General features: G+C 37.7%; 1 protein-coding gene across 1 annotated transcript in view; it reads left to right on the top strand.

Annotated features, from left to right (window-relative positions):
* The first annotated feature begins 973 nt into the window (after window positions 1-973).
* Window positions 974-17,865, top strand: part of LOC131233998 (protein SPIRRIG) — a 56,117-nt gene continuing 39,225 nt past the window's right edge. Inside the window, exons 1-6 of the mRNA XM_058230943.1 lie at window positions 974-1,573; window positions 3,712-3,781; window positions 3,910-3,995; window positions 8,514-8,649; window positions 8,767-8,823; window positions 9,598-9,774. Coding sequence (XP_058086926.1) covers window positions 1,410-1,573; window positions 3,712-3,781; window positions 3,910-3,995; window positions 8,514-8,649; window positions 8,767-8,823; window positions 9,598-9,774 — 690 coding nt within the window. The 5' untranslated portion in view covers window positions 974-1,409. The remainder of the gene's footprint in view (window positions 1,574-3,711; window positions 3,782-3,909; window positions 3,996-8,513; window positions 8,650-8,766; window positions 8,824-9,597; window positions 9,775-17,865) is intronic.

Genomic DNA, 17,865 nt, shown 5'->3' with positions numbered 1-17,865 from the left:
ACGAGTGATTTAAATTGAGTTAAACCCAAACATTTTTCTGTATCGTTTTTTTTGGCGCGTGTGTTTTGATTTTACCTCACATGGCCAAAAATTAGACCGTTTGGAAATTTAAGTGGGCCCCACCAAAGGGAATAGTTGGATACATTACTGCTTTCTCTATTTATTGTGGGCCCCATCATGGTGTATACATGACATCCAATCCATGCATCAACACACCCCACCAGGGTGAATGTGCAAATTGAAAAATCAAGCCAATTGAAAACTTAGGCAGCCCATGTCATACGAATTTAAAGATTCTAGGCATCATTTTACGTGGTTCCTACGGTGTGGCCCACCTGAATTTTAGATTCCCCTGAGCTTTTTGGGCTCTAAAATGAACCTGAGAAAACGTGCATGATGGATGGGTGGATCTGATGCGCACATCACGTGGGCCCCACAACAGCTCGGTACTATATGTGCACACCTCATCTATGTAAGAGAGCCCCTCCCCTCTGCACACCATCGCCGTATCAACGACAACGTGGCACTCATGTTAGATCCAACCGTCTATCAGATGGGTCCCACCACATAGATGCCCTTATTCAACTTAGACTAGTCATGGATCTATGAAACTAAGCCAAGCACCCCACAATACTTAAAAATACAATATTCTGTACACGAACCCGGCATGAAGGTGCGTACGGGCGTGCATGAGTGTTCAAAAACCAGCACCCAGCTGAGACCCGGTCACAGAAAAATCCATACAAAACAAAATACAATAGTCAATTCCATCAGAAAAATCTAAACATTTGGACGGCTAAAATCTTTCAATGTAAGGAAGAATTTACAGGCCCATCATATCTACGGTCCAGATCATTCAATAACAAATCCCACTTATGGAAACTGAAAAACCGAGCACAGATTACAAATTGGGGCGTTGAACACTATATATAACATTCAGGAGTTACGACAACTCATAAGACGGAACGTCTCGGGCATTTTGGGCATTGAAAGCCGGCTGACAGAAAGAAGGCAAACGAAGCAAAGAGGGAAAACGGGTAGTACGAGGCCCACAGAACCCACCTTGTCATATCTTCAAATCACCACCGTCCGAAGACGGTCACACATTTGTTCTTTACATCACGAAAGGCCACGTGGCAGGAATCCTAATCCGACGTGGCACCGGCGTGTAGTGGATATAGCGCGAAAGCAGGCCGCAGCGAGGAATTCCCAGACCTCGTCCGAAAATCCACCTCTTCCGTCTTCCCTTCTCTCTGAAAAGAGAAAAAGAAGAAGGAAAAAAAATAAAATCAGATCTAACATCTCGATCAACGTCGACCGTCTGATCGATCGATCACAGAGCCATCCCTTCATTTCCTTGCTCGGAACGGACATAGATTATCTTCTACAAGGCCTCGAATGACAATCCCATGTTTCAGTCATCTCGGAAAACGATGAAATGGGCCTCATTGCTTAAAGACATCAAGGAGAAGGTCGGTCTCTCGCCATCCACACCGTCTGTTTCTCCCACATCATCTGCCTCGGCAGAATCTACATCGTCCGCCAGAAATGCCTTCTCATCATCCCCATCACGGTTTGTTTTTCTTCTCCTCCTTTTCGATCTCCACATCGTTTCATTTGGATGTTTGGAATGTTTTCTATCAGTAATGGAAAAATCATGAATTGCAAACGATCCTGATTTTATACGATTTGAAGCGGAATGATGCTTTTTTAGATCTTGTTTTTTTGCTGCTCGATTTCGAATCTTAACTAAATTCTGGCTTGCCGGGGTGGCGATTTCGTTGTTTAAGGAGAGAACGGCGTTGAAGAGAAGAACAGTGTCATCCTTGAAGCTTGGTTTTTGTTCTGTTTGTTAGATGAGCTATGAGGATTTGCTAATACGTGTAGATCTCCTTTTTCTGTTTAAGTTCTAAAATTGCTTTTTCCTACTGTTTAAATTTTGGGTCACTGTCTGCTTCCAATTTCAACTCTGCCAAAGGAAAAAAATCAGCAGTGGGCCGCCATCATGCTCGTAGCCGATGATATTTCCTTGACCCTCGAAGGCATGCATTACCATGTGTTAGTTTAGCAATACCGATGACCATGATCGACCAATAAAATGATTGACAGCGAAGCAGATACGACATCCAGGGTGATCAATAGGATTCAAAGTCGAATGCTTTTGTGGGCAACTTCATTAAGGCTCTGCTTGGTAGACACCTGAAAATCAGTTCTTCTCATTTTAGTTAATAGTAATTATCTGTAAGAGATCTTGATCTTTAATACATTATCAGTACATCTTATTTCTCTCATACATAATGAGCACATCTCGCTCTAGTTAACTGTAATGGTGCATTAGAGATTGATCTCACATACATAATTACTGTTAATTTAAATGAGATGGAATTCATTTTTAGGTGTCTACCAAACAGGGCCTAAAAGAATTTGTGGGTTGCAACTCCAATGGTGTATTGTCTCTATGGGGAGGGTTCTTTTGCAATGTAGATATGGGTGGGCTCCTTTCATAGGCTGTATTAATACCTCCCTGCAGCTTCTTTCAATTAAATTCATTAAAAGAAAATAAGCATCACCACCACCACCACACGCACACGCACACGCGCGCTCGCGCACATGGTGTGAGGTAGAGATGCGGATTGCTAGTGGCCAAAAATTACACAATAATATATATCTTTATATATATATATATATATATATATATATATATCTTTATATATATATATATATATATATATATATTCAAAACAATTAAACCATGTAACATGAAAGGACACGAAAAGGGGTTTTTAAGAAATTGAAGGGTCTTTAGGCAATTCATGATGAAGTTGTGTTTTACTAACATATGTACACACACACACGCACTTATGTACATGCATGCATACAACCATACATGCATCAATACATTCATAAAATTCCAAGGGCTGTGGGAATTGAATAATGACCTGTAATTAGAAATACTATAATTGAAATTAATACTATTATTCTAAAAAGATTTTAGTATATAATCTCTCTCTCTCTCTCTCTAAAAGAAAGAAAGAAAGATTATAGTTCCAATATATATATTTTTCTATCTGCAGTTGGAGATGAAGAGAAACTGTTGAAGCATCGTGATGTTCTTTTTTCATGTTTTTTTGGATCGGTTATCAATGGTCCCAATTTGTTCATTAAAAGCCTGTTGCAGGGTTTCTAGGACTTCCATGCGATCTCATTTTTAAAGTAGTTTTACTCACTCAACATGAGTGCTGCTTTTGTACTAAGTTTACAAAGAGTGACACTTATTGTTTGCTCGTCATGTGTTTTTCTAGGTTAAGCTTCCAAATTGTACTCTGCTGTTCTAGTACTTAGGGTTCGTTTGGAAGTTGCTGTATTTGCATTGAGCAAAATGGCCATTGTGCTCAATTATGCTTTTCTCGATTGAGATTATGTGCCATTTTATATTGGCTGACATACATTCTCCATTCCAACTAATGTGGAATGGGGTTTCCCCACTTTCCTAACAAAAGCCTCTTTGAAAGCGTAAGTTTGTCATTTAAATACGCCAAATGCACATTTTGCTCCTTAGGAATTGGTTTGTGTATGTGAGAGATTAATTTTTTGCTTCTGACCGTCTTTCGGATTTTTTTGTTTCCTGCTTGGGGTTGCATTATTCTTAAATATTTGCTTATAGTGCCTAGTGTTCATTACAAACTTGTTTGATGTATTTGATGAAACTAGAGATAAGCATGAACTGGAGCTGGACTTTAAGAGATTTTGGGAAGAGTTCCGCTCATCTAGTTCCGAAAAGGTTCTCTCTCTCTCTCTCTCTCTCTCTCTCTCTCCCCCAGGCTATTATCAACAAGTTTCTTGCTATTATTGTGTTGCTCTTCATTACCAGCATTGTGGATGCTAATGGCTTGGAATCCTTCTATGCAGGAGAAAGAAGTGTCCTTAAACATGGCTGTAGATGTTTTCTGTAGACTAGTGAAGCAGAAAGCTGATATAGGTCTATTAGTTAACAGGTGAGTGAGCACATGTGTCTTCCCTCATTCTAATTTTCTCCCATTTATTAGACTTGCATACTTGCATACGTGGTATCTGGACCGTGTGGGGCATGGTACCAGGCAAGGTTGAATAAAATATCTAAATACCAGACATCTTGTATATATTTTAAGCATGTGGAACATTAAATTCTCGATACGTTATATACCATCGGCTGCACCTAATTGCAAGTAAAAATGAAGATTCTCCTAGAAACAATAAGCATTTGTTGCCATGGCATTTTGAGGTCTCCCCAAAAGCCAATGTGTGGACAGAATAGATGGTCTAGATTGATTGGTTGGAGTATTTTGCATGTCCAAATTCAAGTGTGGTTACTATAGTATAGAGAGCTTACCTCTCCATATGGTATGGAGAACCAATCCTCATGTATGACTGTTTTAATATTACTAGTGACTGGAACATTGCATGTGAGAACAGAGTAAAAAGGATTGACCAATGGGAATGTGGAGAGCAATAAAATTCTAAGTTAGGCTGAAGATGCATAGTGGGTGATGTTAATTTGGTTGAGCAAAAAAAACCAATGATACTTGGGTTACCAATATGGGATTGGTGTATAGTTATCCAAATGACACAATGACAACAAGAAAATGAGATATTGAGCTACATCATGGGAACAATTTTAATAGTATCATGTGGTGTTTGAAATATTAGGCATATCATCATCATCATTAGAGCCCTGGGGTCATTATGTGTGTGTTTGCACGCTCATGTGCATGGTTAGAAGTTAAGATTACCATCATCCACACCTAAATTCATTGACGCAACCAAAAGGCCACACAAGACAGCCAATCAAATATCTAAACAATCCCACCGTTCAGATTGTTTCAATTGATGATCTTGACTGGATCCGTAATCTGATGATAAATACGACAATATCAATAGTTAGATTATATTGTGGGGCCCATGGAAGCGATCAAATGGTTGTCAAATTCATAAGTTTTTTTTTTAGTTGGTAGGGTTAGAGAGAGTCATGACTTATTCAATAAGTTTCCCTTTTGTACTTTAGTCGCTTTTTTGAAAAGCTATTTAGTTAGTTTTCAAACAAGCCCAAGATTATGCAATTCTGATGTTGTTTGGTGAGTATGGCCAATTTGTAGAAGGCCTACATAGCTGTGATGGGCTTTAAAGTCATTTCAGTCATTTCCTATTATGTTAAGGTTTTTCTTTGATTGTCATTCATCATCATCATCTAAGCCTTATCCCAATAAATTGGGGTTGGCTACATGAATCCTTTTCCACCATTCCACTCTATCAAGGGCCATGACTTTAGTTAGACCATTGGTCAAGTCTTTTCTTACTACCTCCACCCATGTCCTTTTGGGTATTCTCCTTGTCTTTTTAGAACCATAAACTTGTACCGACTCATGTCTAATAGGCGCAGTTCTTGCTTTCCACTGCACATGACCAAACCATCTCAGTCTGTTTTTCCCTCATCTTATTGCCTATTGGTGCTACTCCCAACTTCCCACGAATGCATTCATTTCTAATGCTATCCTTCGTCGTCTTGCCACTCATCCATCTTAGCATCCTCATTTCAGCTGCTCTCTCTCTTTCTCTCTTTCAGTTTTTTTTTTTTTTGTCACTTGTTTGTATAAAGGTAACTTGTCTGTATAAAGGCATCCTTGCCTGTAACAACCCTTTATGATATTTTGAAATAATTTTTTAGCTTGTGGAGTTTTTTTTATATTGTTTATAGGGAGTAGGGATTATGATATGTGTTTCTTCATCATTTAGAAAAGAAAAGAAAAGAAAAGAAAAGAAAAGAGTTCATGTTGCTCCCTTTTGGCATGTGTTGCCTTGGGTAGAAGAGAGGGGGTTGATGATTACTAGCATGGTTTTGAATATCTGTTATATTTTGTCCGTATTAGCTGTATTTTAGCCATATCGGTCACCCCCATTATGCGATACGGAGTTGAACCGTACCGTTAAGAATAAGGGTATTGGCCTATGCATCCTGTATTGGTGCCAATACAAGACCGATACAGGCCAATACAGCTATAAAGGCCCCATTTTGAAAATTTTTTTTTCTTAATTTTTAATTTTTTCTAGATCATATTAACTTATTTTCATAAATTTTTTTTTTTACCATTTTTTCTCTCGTGTTATCTTTCATAATTTTTTTCCTCTCGTTTTTCAACTTCTTTCTTCATTTCAACCATGGACAAAGCTTATAAATTCATTTTGGATTAGATCTAGGCTTATTCGGAGGATTTTTTTTTTTTTTTGGGTTAGCTGGTTAGTACACACCCATGTCAGTACACACACTCCATGTTAGCCATCCCCGCTAGGGTAGGGATTGATACCAAGACCTCAAGTGTTGAAACGAGGTATCTCCACTCTATCTGCCAGTTGAGCTATGGATCTGGGTGTATTCGGAGGATCAAACACAAGTTTTTTGAGTGGGATTCAACAAATTGAAGTGGGGTTGGCCATTTGAGAAAAAAACCTGAAGAAGGGGCAAATCAACACTGTTTTTTTTTTTTTTTTTTTGTTTTCGTTTTTTAATCTTCTTTTTTTGTAGCATTTCCATGTAAGCCAAGAAATTATCCTTGATATGTGCTCAATTAGGGCTTTTTTGGTTGACTTTGAGTAGGTCAAGCTGGTTGACAACATTTTGATCAAAGAATGGTTTGATGCACCACTTAATACAAACATAGACTCCAAAACAAAAAAAAAAAAAGAAAAAAAAATGAAAGAGAAAAAGATAGATTCTGGTGTTCCATTTTTCCAATAAAATTTCAAGATTTTTTAGGTAAAAAGAAAGGACAATATGGCCTCGTATCATCTGACCTGCCTTGTATCATATCATTTTTGGGCCCAAGTCTGTTTGGCCCCCTTATTCTGATATTCAAAACCTTCATAACTGTTTCAACTAGCGGGCTGTTAGGAATCACTCCCACAGTCTTGTTTTCATCAATCATAATTGTTCTACAACATTTGTAGCTCCAGATTTGGGGAGAATCTTGTTCTAGATTTGGCCTGCCAAAGGCCTTCTTGTGCACTCATCCATGCTGTTTCATCCATGGAGTGACACAATTTTGTTTATATGATCTTGTGTCTTAAATTCAAACTTCAACATGATCAAATCTCTATCTCTCTCATTTCATGAGGAACATTTCCATAGAAGATCAAATTGCCAACATCGCCTTTGTTTATCTACTCCTGTTAGGACTGCCCATCATTAGGTTTGAACTTTTGTCTAAAGTTCTGTGTTTCTATTTCTGTTTCAGAATCCTGTTGTATCCATATTTTGTTCTGTTTAAAATTAATTCTAATTGATAAAGGTATATACTGAGATAAGCTGAAGCAAAATAACGTGTGTAAAAAATCATCAATTAATAACCGAGGAATATTTTTTTAATGCTTTTCTAGCGCAGGTGAGAAAAGTTTTCATGAGATGATGGTGGACTGCATACATATTCATATGATTATAGCCTAGATGTGAACTTTGTATTGACAGCATGGTGTGCTGTAACGGCTGTTATGGGGCTGTAAAGGCTGTTTCGTAAAGGTAACGGTGGCAACCGTTATACGTTACGGGGTCACAACAGCCGTAACAACTATTACAGAAAAAATGACCCGTAAGAGCCATTACAGCCCCTGTAAAGGTCTGTTACACCCCCCGTAGAGTTGTACCGGCCCCGTAACAGTCCATTATGAGGCTGATACAAGTTTTTCATGTTTTTTTTTTTTTTTTTTGAAATAAAAAAAGAGACCATATCAGCAGTTATGGGGGCTGTAATGGCCATTGCAACCCGTTTTGTAAAGGTAATGGTGGTGGCTGTTACAGCCACCGTTACCGTTACAGAATACCTTGATTGACAGTAAACCTTATGTTACAATGATCTCTTAACCATTCTGTGACAAAACCCATCAACAATATATTCATAATACGTAATACTCTTTACAAGACTTTAGATAACACATACACATGAGGCATCTACCGCCTTTGTGGATGCATGCACAGTTCCTTCTCTATGGGGAAGGATTGTATCTGGTAAGGGATGATTGGGGGAAAAAGAAGGTAAGGTTTGGTCATTGAAATGCCTCATTCATGTACCTGCTTTTAGCTCAATTCTGTAACTTCTAAGATTTTGGTCAACTTCGATATTTACAATAATTTTATTGGAATCATGATTATACAAATTCTGGTGACATTTGAATTTTCCAGGAATATAGATGTGATTGAGTTTCTACTCACGTCCAATATTTATGAATGTGGAGCCTGATAGTTTGTACCTTTTCTTCACCATAGTCTTCAAGTTATGAATTCATGTTCATTTTGCAATCTGGTATCCAAATGAAATATTACTAACGATGATGTATGCCAAGAAAGGGCAGATAGTTGTTTAGTGCAATATGGTATTCTAACAAAAGTACCTACCATTCTTGCCCAGGGTTTTAATCCTTTTATAGATATTCATCACATTTGCATGCTTTCTAAGTTCGCTAACTTGTCAACTCTTGACAACTTACAGATTAGTTGAAGCACACATATTCTCTTTTGTTGTGGGAAGAGCATTTGTAACAGATGTAGAGAAGTTGAAAATCTCAAGCAAGACAAGATCTTTGAATGTTGTGAAAGTCTTAAGCTTTTTTTGTGAAGTCACAAAGGTCTGTCTTGAAGCTGTTTGTGTGGACTTTTTCTTTTTCATTTTCTTTTTGTACTGCAGGAGTTTCTTATAAACACAAAGTGTATTTTAATGAGGTTATGTGGGTACTTTCGTGCAGGATGGCATCAGGCCTGGTTCAAATCTTCTATATGCTGTTGAAGTTCTTGTGTCAGGGGTATGTAACAACATTTATTAGCCTTAGAAACTTGGAGATAGATATAACCTCTGGCCTTGCATTCATCTCCTTCACATTTCATCTGTTTCTCATCTTTCATCCCTTAGTTTTGAAAGGTTCTCGTGAAAATGAAATCAGCAAGTCGGTGCAATAGTTGCAAGTATGATTGTGGTCTTTGTCATTCTAGCGCTAATGCTCCATGCATACTTAAGTGGCGCTAAGTATATCTGCCTTTTCAATATTAAATTGAAAAGTGGTTTTCACGACTACTGTCGTGCTTATTCCTTATAAGGTTAACATAAATGTTGAGTTCTATTTACTTGATTAGGGAGCATTCAAGGTGTTGATTTCCTAAACACAAGGTAGCCTATATACAAACATCTTCTGAACTTAAATCGGAGGAATTGAATTTTGAAGTTTCAAGTTTCAAAAAAAAAAAGAAGGTTTCAACTGATGGAATCAGTTGTTAAGATGACAGATCACTTTTGGAATATTTTTAGATTCAGTGTTTTCATAATCGTCAAATATTTCTGTTTTGTTATGATGGCTGTATTTTGTAGCAATGATAATCTGTTCAAAATGATATACAAATAGAAGTTGTTCATCGTGATGCCAATTACCGAGTAATTTTTCTGTCACAGCTGCATATTTGCCTTTTTCCTTATTTGGTTCAATATGATTTGTTTTTTTGGTCCGAGGGGCTTATCTTTGTGACCTGTACCAGACATATTGATCTCTTCCCACTTTTAGCTAATTAATTTATTCAATTAACAGGCACTTGATAAACAACCACTTCTGGATTCTGGGATTCTATGCTGTCTTATTCATATTCTGAACGCCCTTCTCACTCCTGATGTGGCTAATCAAACACAACTGGGAGTGAACTCGGAAAAGTCAATTTTATCTGTAGAAGGTCATGATGCAGAGAGCATACAAGTGCGCCGGCTTGAGGTAGCATTCTCTCTGTGATGGAACATACTTCAAAATGCTATGTTATGCGTGTGATTATATTCAGTTACTTGCATTGGAAATTCTTGCTTCACGATCTTATAATACACCATTTCTTTGTGGTGTACTGTCTCTGCCTGGTCAGGCAACATGTAGTGTTTCTGTTAGCTATTAAATACAATTGAATCAGAAGGTCAAGGAATTTAATTTACCTTAGTTGTTCCATTCTCTTGAACCATTAATGTCCGCTACATGGTATTTCTCTACTTGAATAACTTGAACACTGCAAACCTCGACTTCTTACAATAGAATAAGTCAGTGAACTGCATGCTTTGTTGTGAATTTGTTATGTATATCAATACTTATTACCAATTCCTCCACTGTATGGTGGAAAGCTTAATGTCGTAAGAAAGAAGAAATTGATTCCCACTCAAAGATCTCCATAATTGCCCCTGTTTATGGTTGGTTATACATGGAGTCTGGAAAATGACATGCAGACTGCTAGCCATGCATCGTGATGAAGGGTTGTAGCCAATTTTTGTATACGGTAGAATAGTTTTACTCCTTTTCTAATCCATATGCCATACCTACCAGATGATAATTTTGCAGGTAAATCCTCAAGCTAATATGAGGGATTGCTTTTTCGAACGGGTAGTCTTTGCCTCACGCATCTTTTCGCTCTCTTTTTTTTTGTGATTTTTTTTTTCTTTTTTAATTGAGGCTGGAATCCTTTGCATTGTTTATAGAATATAAACTTATTTTGCAACTGCGCATGGGCCCACTGTGATGTGTGCATAACATCACTCCGTCCATCATGTGAACCTCCTCACTTACTCTTGAAGGCCAAAAAAGGGGCCTATCCATAATTCAGGTGGGCTACACCATGTCAAATCATGCCTAAAACCACTAGTCTTATTAATGGATTGAATGGAGTACACAAAACATGATGGGCCTACAAACAATATTGAAGGTTTTAATGGTGGTTGTCCCTATCCCAACTGCTTCCTAGGTTATGATCCACTTTTGTTTTGGATTGTCTTCTTCTTCTTTTTTTTTTTTAATTTTTTGGTTTGATACGGAGTGAACTTGAAAGGGGCTCACCTTATGGACGGAGTGGATGTGGGCCTTATATCATGGTGGGCCTTTGCACGTAGTGGTAACATATGCTTAATTACTTGTTCTACAATAGTTGTAGAGGAACTAGCCTCTAAAAAATCACTTCCGGATGAGTGCCCAAGGCTAACTCACCTTTCTCTGGATAGATATATTCCAGTTGCTCGTTGCTTCTCTCTATGTGGAGATGTAGTTGTTTGGGGTCCTCACCAAAGAAATTTGTTGGACGAGGAAGTGGATTAGTTCGTATGGCTTCAAGATTATCTTTAGAATTGCTTTCCTTGGGGGAAAAGGATTTGATGGTATGGAAATCAGATAGGTCAGGTCATTTTTCTGTCCATTCTTTTTACAAGATGCGCCGGAGCTCTTCGGTTGGGAGAGAAGTGATGTCACTTCCAACATTTGGTTTTATGGGGCCCCTCCCAAGCAGGGTATCCCAAATCGGTTACGTATCGGCCGTAACGGCCGATACGTAACGGTAACGGTGGGACCCGTTACGCGATACGGGGTCGAAACGGGCCATAACGGCCGTTACAGACCCGTAACGGCTGTTACGGGGCCCTGAAAAAAAAAAACAAACAAAAAACAAAAAAAAAAAAAACCATACCTTTTTTTCCTTTCTTTTCTTCTTCTTCTCTTTCTTCTTCTTCTTCTTCTTCTTCTTCTTCTCGAGCGGCTGCGGCTGCGCCCGGCTGCTTCCCGATCTTCTTCTTCTTCTTCCTCTCTCTCCCGCTCTCTCTCTCGCTCTCTCTCTCTCAATCTCTTCTTTCCCTCTTTTTCTTTTCTTTCTTTCCCTTTTTTTTTCTTTTCGTTTCCCTCTCTCCTTTTTTTTTTTTTTTTATTTACAGCGGCTGACTGCCGTGGGTACGTGTCACGCAAAAGACGAGCGCTGACACTCCTCGAGCTCCGAGTTTTACGAACGGTTCAAAAGGAGATCAAAGTTATATGGGCTCGACAGTGATGTATTTATCACATCTACACCGTTCACCTATTTTCAGAGATCATTTTAGAGCACCAGCGAAAAAATGAATTATATCCAGAGATCATCTGGACCACACCAAAATAGCAGCAGGCATAATGATTTTCACGGTTAAATGATTTTTAGGGCGCACGGTAACGTTTATTTTCCATCCAATCAGACCAGACCCGAGTGGGCCTCACCGTAATGTATATATTTTATCCATATCGTCCATCCATTTTGCCACGTCATTTTAAGTCAGGATTCAAAAAATTAGTAATATCCAAATCTCAGGTGGACCACACCATAGGAAATAGTGGTTATAGAATACTTACCATTAAAATTTTCCTAAAGTCCACTATAATGTTTATTTTCAATCTAAACTGTTAATTGAGTTACATTGACGTGGATGAAGGGAAAACACACATGTTAGCTTGATCTAAAACTTTTTTAGCCCCCAATAAATTTTTAACGGTGAACATTTAATTATTATTGTTTCTTACGGTGCAATCCACCCGAGCTTTGGATGTGCCTCATTTTTGGGCTCATGCTCTAAAATTATTTAGCAAAATGGATGGATGGTGTAGATATAACACATTCATCACGGGTGAGGCCCAAAAAACTTTGATACGTGTTGCACTTTACATCTGAGTCCCTCCTAATTCAAGCCTTAAAAAATTGTACACGAGACATATATTAACTTGAAATTTGACAATAAAATTATGGACTGCAATTGCTAACTCACAATGCCAAAATTAAATTATTTGAATAGTTTTAATTGTTAATTTGTGAACTTTTATTTTTAAAAATAGGGCCTTTTGATTTATTTTATTTTATTTTTTATGATTCACTATCCAATAAACATCCACCAATTTATAAGTGGGATAATGACAATAAATGACATGAATTTGAGGCTGATTTGGAGAATAAATTGGTCCTCCAAGTCAGCCCCAAATTGGCAACGCCATCTACCTGAATTTAATTTCATTTTTTTAAAGAACTATTGGGAGAAATGATATCAAGATGTTAAGTATATAAATTACATATTTAAAAAATTAAATATATGAATTTTGTAGATTAATCAGACAGGCCGATACAACTTCTTACCAAAGAGTGGACCGTTACACTACCATAAACATGTTCCAATTTATGAATGAATGCATATTTGGAATGCTTAGAATATTCTGGATTTAATCCATATTTTTTCATATTTTTTTAGCAAAAAAAAAAATTGCGCCGTTACGGGCCATTACGCCCCCGTATCGCCGTTACGCCCCCGTATCCGTATCGGTTTCGGAGGGCACCGTTACGCCAACCGATACCGATACGGGACACCTTGCTCCCAAGGTAGTGGCTTTTGTGTGGTTAGTGGAGAGGAAGAGGGTATTGACAATTTACAATATCTAGAAAAGGTCATTGATGCTTCCCAACGTTTGTGTGATGTGCATGAAAGACGCGGAATCAATTAATCATCTCTTTATCCATTGCTCTTTCGCTCGAAAGGTGTAGAAGTTCCTTGTTCTTTTCAAAGTGCCGTGGGTTATGCTGGGGACAATCGAAGACCTTCTCATGGCTTCGCATTTAGGGATTGGGAAATAAGGGTGGTGTGGTGGCTGTTCTTCATGTCTGGATTATGGGCTATTTTGGGGGCAAAGGAATAGTCGGTGCTCTTGAAATAAGATGGGTTTGATGTCTGAGGTGGTTTGTAGAGTAAAGCTAGAAGTGGTGGGTGGGCCTCTTGCTTAAGGCTCTTTAGTCTCTTTCTTGTTTGGGCTGTAGCTTTTTGCGCTTTTCCCTTTGGTGTGCTTATTTACAAAAGTTTCATTGTCTCCCCCCCCCCCCCACTCAAAAAAAAAAAGGCCTTTGAAAGAAGAGGCATCTTTGCAACTGCCTCTTGGAGTTTCCAGAAATGGAGAAGCTTTGATATTTTGGAAGAGTGTGGATCATGGTGGATGATATCCATGCATTTAAAAAATTACATTGAAATTGAATACATTGGAAAACAAGTTATTCAAATGAAGCTTTCCAAAATTTAGGTACCGGTTTAGATGTATCGTGTACTAAAAGTTGTCCTTATTTGATTATATGATTGCTAGTTTTGTGGATATTTAAATGGTCTTATTTCAACAAACAAGGAATTAGATGTTAGGATTGTTCAACCAATCCGATTTTTGGAGCTTAGCAACAGTTGGTTCCAATCTACTCAGTTTAATTCAAGTGAATATATGCAAAGTGTACCTTTTGCTAGTGCCTGGCGTTATGCGCAGTCAGTATTAAATAACTCCCCGTTACCAAAAACTGCTTGGGGGATTGGAATCGTCTACAACACTTGTTCGACACAATGTGTAAAACACCCAAGCAATGTCCAAAATATTATCTCATATCGGCAAATATTATCTATATTGCTCCTTACCGATACAAATACTTAGGGTAATAACACAATTTGCAAGTTATCGCTGATGTTATCGATAATATCTCCTAATATTTTCGATATTGCGAGATATCAACAATAGCCCTTGGAAATAAATATATTGTACTGGTGATGGATGTGATATTATCACGTACCGACGACACCACTGTTAATACCTGTGAAAATTTCTTCCTTTTCTTTCCCTTTCCTTGTGTGTTTCCCTGTTTTTGGCATTTGGCTTCAACACATTTTCTTTCATCTCTCAAAAAAAACCCTTGTGAAATTCCAAAAAATAAAAAAAACAAGAACCTATTTTTTTGGGGGATCTCTACTGTGTGTGTGTGTGTGTGTGTGTTTTTTTTTTTTTTAATAAAAAATTCGTGCATTCTACATGCTGAATTATTACAATTTCATAAAAAATAATGCACTAAAATCATATTTTATTAATTAAATATTTTTGTACAACAACACATGGTTTAGGCCCCTACATAATTGAAGCTTATTATGTGTGTGTGTGTGTGTGTGTGTGTGTGTGTGTGTGTGTGTGTGTGTGTATATATATATATATGTATTATTGTGAGTCTTAAGTGTGTAATCATGTGTCTTTTAACATCTTAAGTTTCACTGAAAAATTCGATCATTTTCCTTTAGGTGTTAACTCTTGTGTTCACTGACATACAAAATATCAACCTAATTTAAAATTACAATGGTTGACACCAAAGATAACAATGTAAAATTGTTCCTAATAGTGTTTTCATTATCAATGAGAAATCGATAATATCGCTGATATTATCGGTGTTGTTGAACCGGCGATACCGAAACCCTAAAATTTTCAATTCTCTTCCTAATGTCGACGAAATATCGGTAATATTTTCGATTTTATCGAATAACATAGCTATCGTCGAAATTTTCTCCCTTTTATTGGAAAAATTGGAAAAAATATATAGAAAAAATCTCTTACCTTTTTTTTTTTTTCTCGAGATCTACCTGCGAAAGTGGTTTTCGGCTGGATTTGGTGGGCCAATCGTTGTCGACAACGCTGGATTTTCCGAGATAAGAAAACTTAAAAAAACCCTTTCGTTTTCTTCGAAGAAAAAAGATTTGAAAGAGAACCCAATTTCGCCTAGGTTTAAGGTGGCAAAATAGATGTACAACATGGATTTACAATGCATATATTGATGTGGATCATATGGTTAGGGTCCCACGCACATCGCTGGTTCCATGTCTTAGCCAAGCCACGCTTCTTGTTTCTAGGGGTACCGACTTTATGTGCATCCATTTGGTGAGGCCCACCATGATATTTGTCAGAAATCCACTCCGTCCATCCATTTGTCCAGAGCATGAGCCCAAACATCATGCATAACCAAAGCTCATTTGGGCCGCATGACATGAAACAGTGAGTATTAAACTTCCACCATCGGGGCTACAAAGTTTTGGTCCTTTTTCTGGGGCTAGTATTTTTGTTTTTTTAGTTCATCTCAGTAGGACTAACCTTGTTAATGGTATGGATATAATATAAACTTTTGGGCCACATGACATGAAACAGTGAGGATTAAACTTCCACCATCGGGGCTACAAAGTTTTGGTCCTTTTTCTGGGGCTAGTATTTTGGTTTTTTCAGTTCATCTCAGTAGGAATAACCCTATGAATGGTATGGATATGATATAAACATCACGTTGGACCCTAGGGAAGTTTCAATGGTAGGCATTTTCCTACCTACTTTTTCCTGTCATGTGGTCCACTTGAGTTTGGATCTGCCTGGTTTTTAGGCTCGGGCCCTAACATGGATAGGATATAAACATCACCATGGACCTAAGGGAGGTTTTAACGGCGGGCATTTTCCTACCCACTTTTTCTTGTCACGTGGTCCACATGAGTTTGGATCTACCTGATTTTTAAGCTTAGGCCCTAACATGATCTAGATAAACGGATGGATGGAGTGGATTTCTCACAAACTTCATGGTGGATCCCACCGACAGATGTGAGGGTAAAAAGGCCTATTTACCCGTATTCCTAGACTAATTTTTTTAAAATAGGAGTATTATTATACTCTGGCTGCATTTGACTCTTCATGTGTGGACACTTGAAATTGTATGCATGATGCATACATCAAATCATTCAAAGTATACCAACATAGGAGGCATGCGTTACCTGTGTCAATGTGGTTTGATGATGGGTACGAGTCGGGTTTTTAGAGGTTGAAGACCTTACATGTGTTTGTGATGTGGGTAAGTTGCTTGGGGGGAGATATTTGGACCGTTAGATTGCGAGGATGGTGTGATTGTATCATTGGATCGTCGTGTCCCACCTTCATTGCGCTATCATTAGGGCCCATCGAGCATCTTGGATTTAAGTTTATTTTATACAAATTTTATTTATTTGAGTTTTGAGACAACACACAATTTTTTGTGCGAATTTCTTTTTTTCTTTGGAACTTTTTTTAGTAGGGGTATTTTTCTCATTTAATGTAATTCCGAATTTATAAGGGTGTTTTGCCCTAAACCTCAAAGGTAAATGCTATGTTATATTTATGAAAAAGAGAGTTTTTGCTTCTTTAAGGCCGGACGATTCCGTCTTCGACTTCCAATTATTGGAAGAAGGCGTGAGGCCTAGGGAAGTGATTTCTCATCTTCTCATTTTCTATCCTTCTTTCTTTTCCCAAGGTATTATCTTATTTAAAACTATTTTCTTCATTTTCTTCTAAATTCTCTAGATTTAGAAGCCGATCCATTTTCTTTTTAATTCAAATCATTAGATCTTCGAAGATATTGATCCTCACATATATATATATATATATTTATGATCTTTTCAAATCTCATCACCTAAGGACTTAGATTTGAACCATAATCAAAGAACCATCCATTTTTCTATTTTTTTCAAGATTTCCCAAAATCCACTTGGATCGTCGGACGGACCCATTGCGAGACAAAAGTTCCATCTTTCGCTAGATCTGACTAAATTCAAATTTTAAGGTTCAATACAACATGTTTGCGATGGATGGCCGTGATTTTTGCTTAAATTTCCTTAGTATAATGTTGAATTTGTTTTGTTAATGCTTTTATAAATTTACCCCTTTTAAATACCACATTCATTTAGAGTTGGATTAGGCCGTCCTACACCAATTTTGGTATCAGAGCCTAGGATCTTGTATTGGGTTGTCTTAGATCGAGTTTTCATGCATAACATATAGATCTAGATATGAAAATTTCAGATTTGCATCATATTCAGAGTATAAATATGAAAATTTTAGATTTGCATCATGCTAAGTGTCTATATCTGAAATTTTCCACATTTGCATCATTCTAGAGGTTAGGATCATCGTTGTCCATAGTCTTGTGTCAAAATATTCTCTTAGAGTTGTGTTTTAGGAAACGTAAGTTGATTCTTATAGTGTATGCCCACTTGGACTGGTAGAGGGTTTGGTCTACACCTGATTTTGAACATGGAACAGTTGGCTGAGATGATGAACACGATCAACCAATGTTTTTTCTTTTTTGAAGACACAGGGTGTCCCCACCTCTTTTTTGAAGTGAGACTAATCCCTGCGGATACACGCAATCACCCACAACCACGTGTATCGGGTAAAGCCAAGGAGGGGAATCGAACCCTCACC

This window comes from Magnolia sinica, chromosome 18, assembly GCF_029962835.1.
Source record: "Magnolia sinica isolate HGM2019 chromosome 18, MsV1, whole genome shotgun sequence".
Taxonomy (NCBI): domain Eukaryota; kingdom Viridiplantae; phylum Streptophyta; class Magnoliopsida; order Magnoliales; family Magnoliaceae; genus Magnolia; species Magnolia sinica.
Note: the sequence above shows the minus strand (reverse complement) of the source record. Positions and strands in the feature narration are given on the sequence as shown.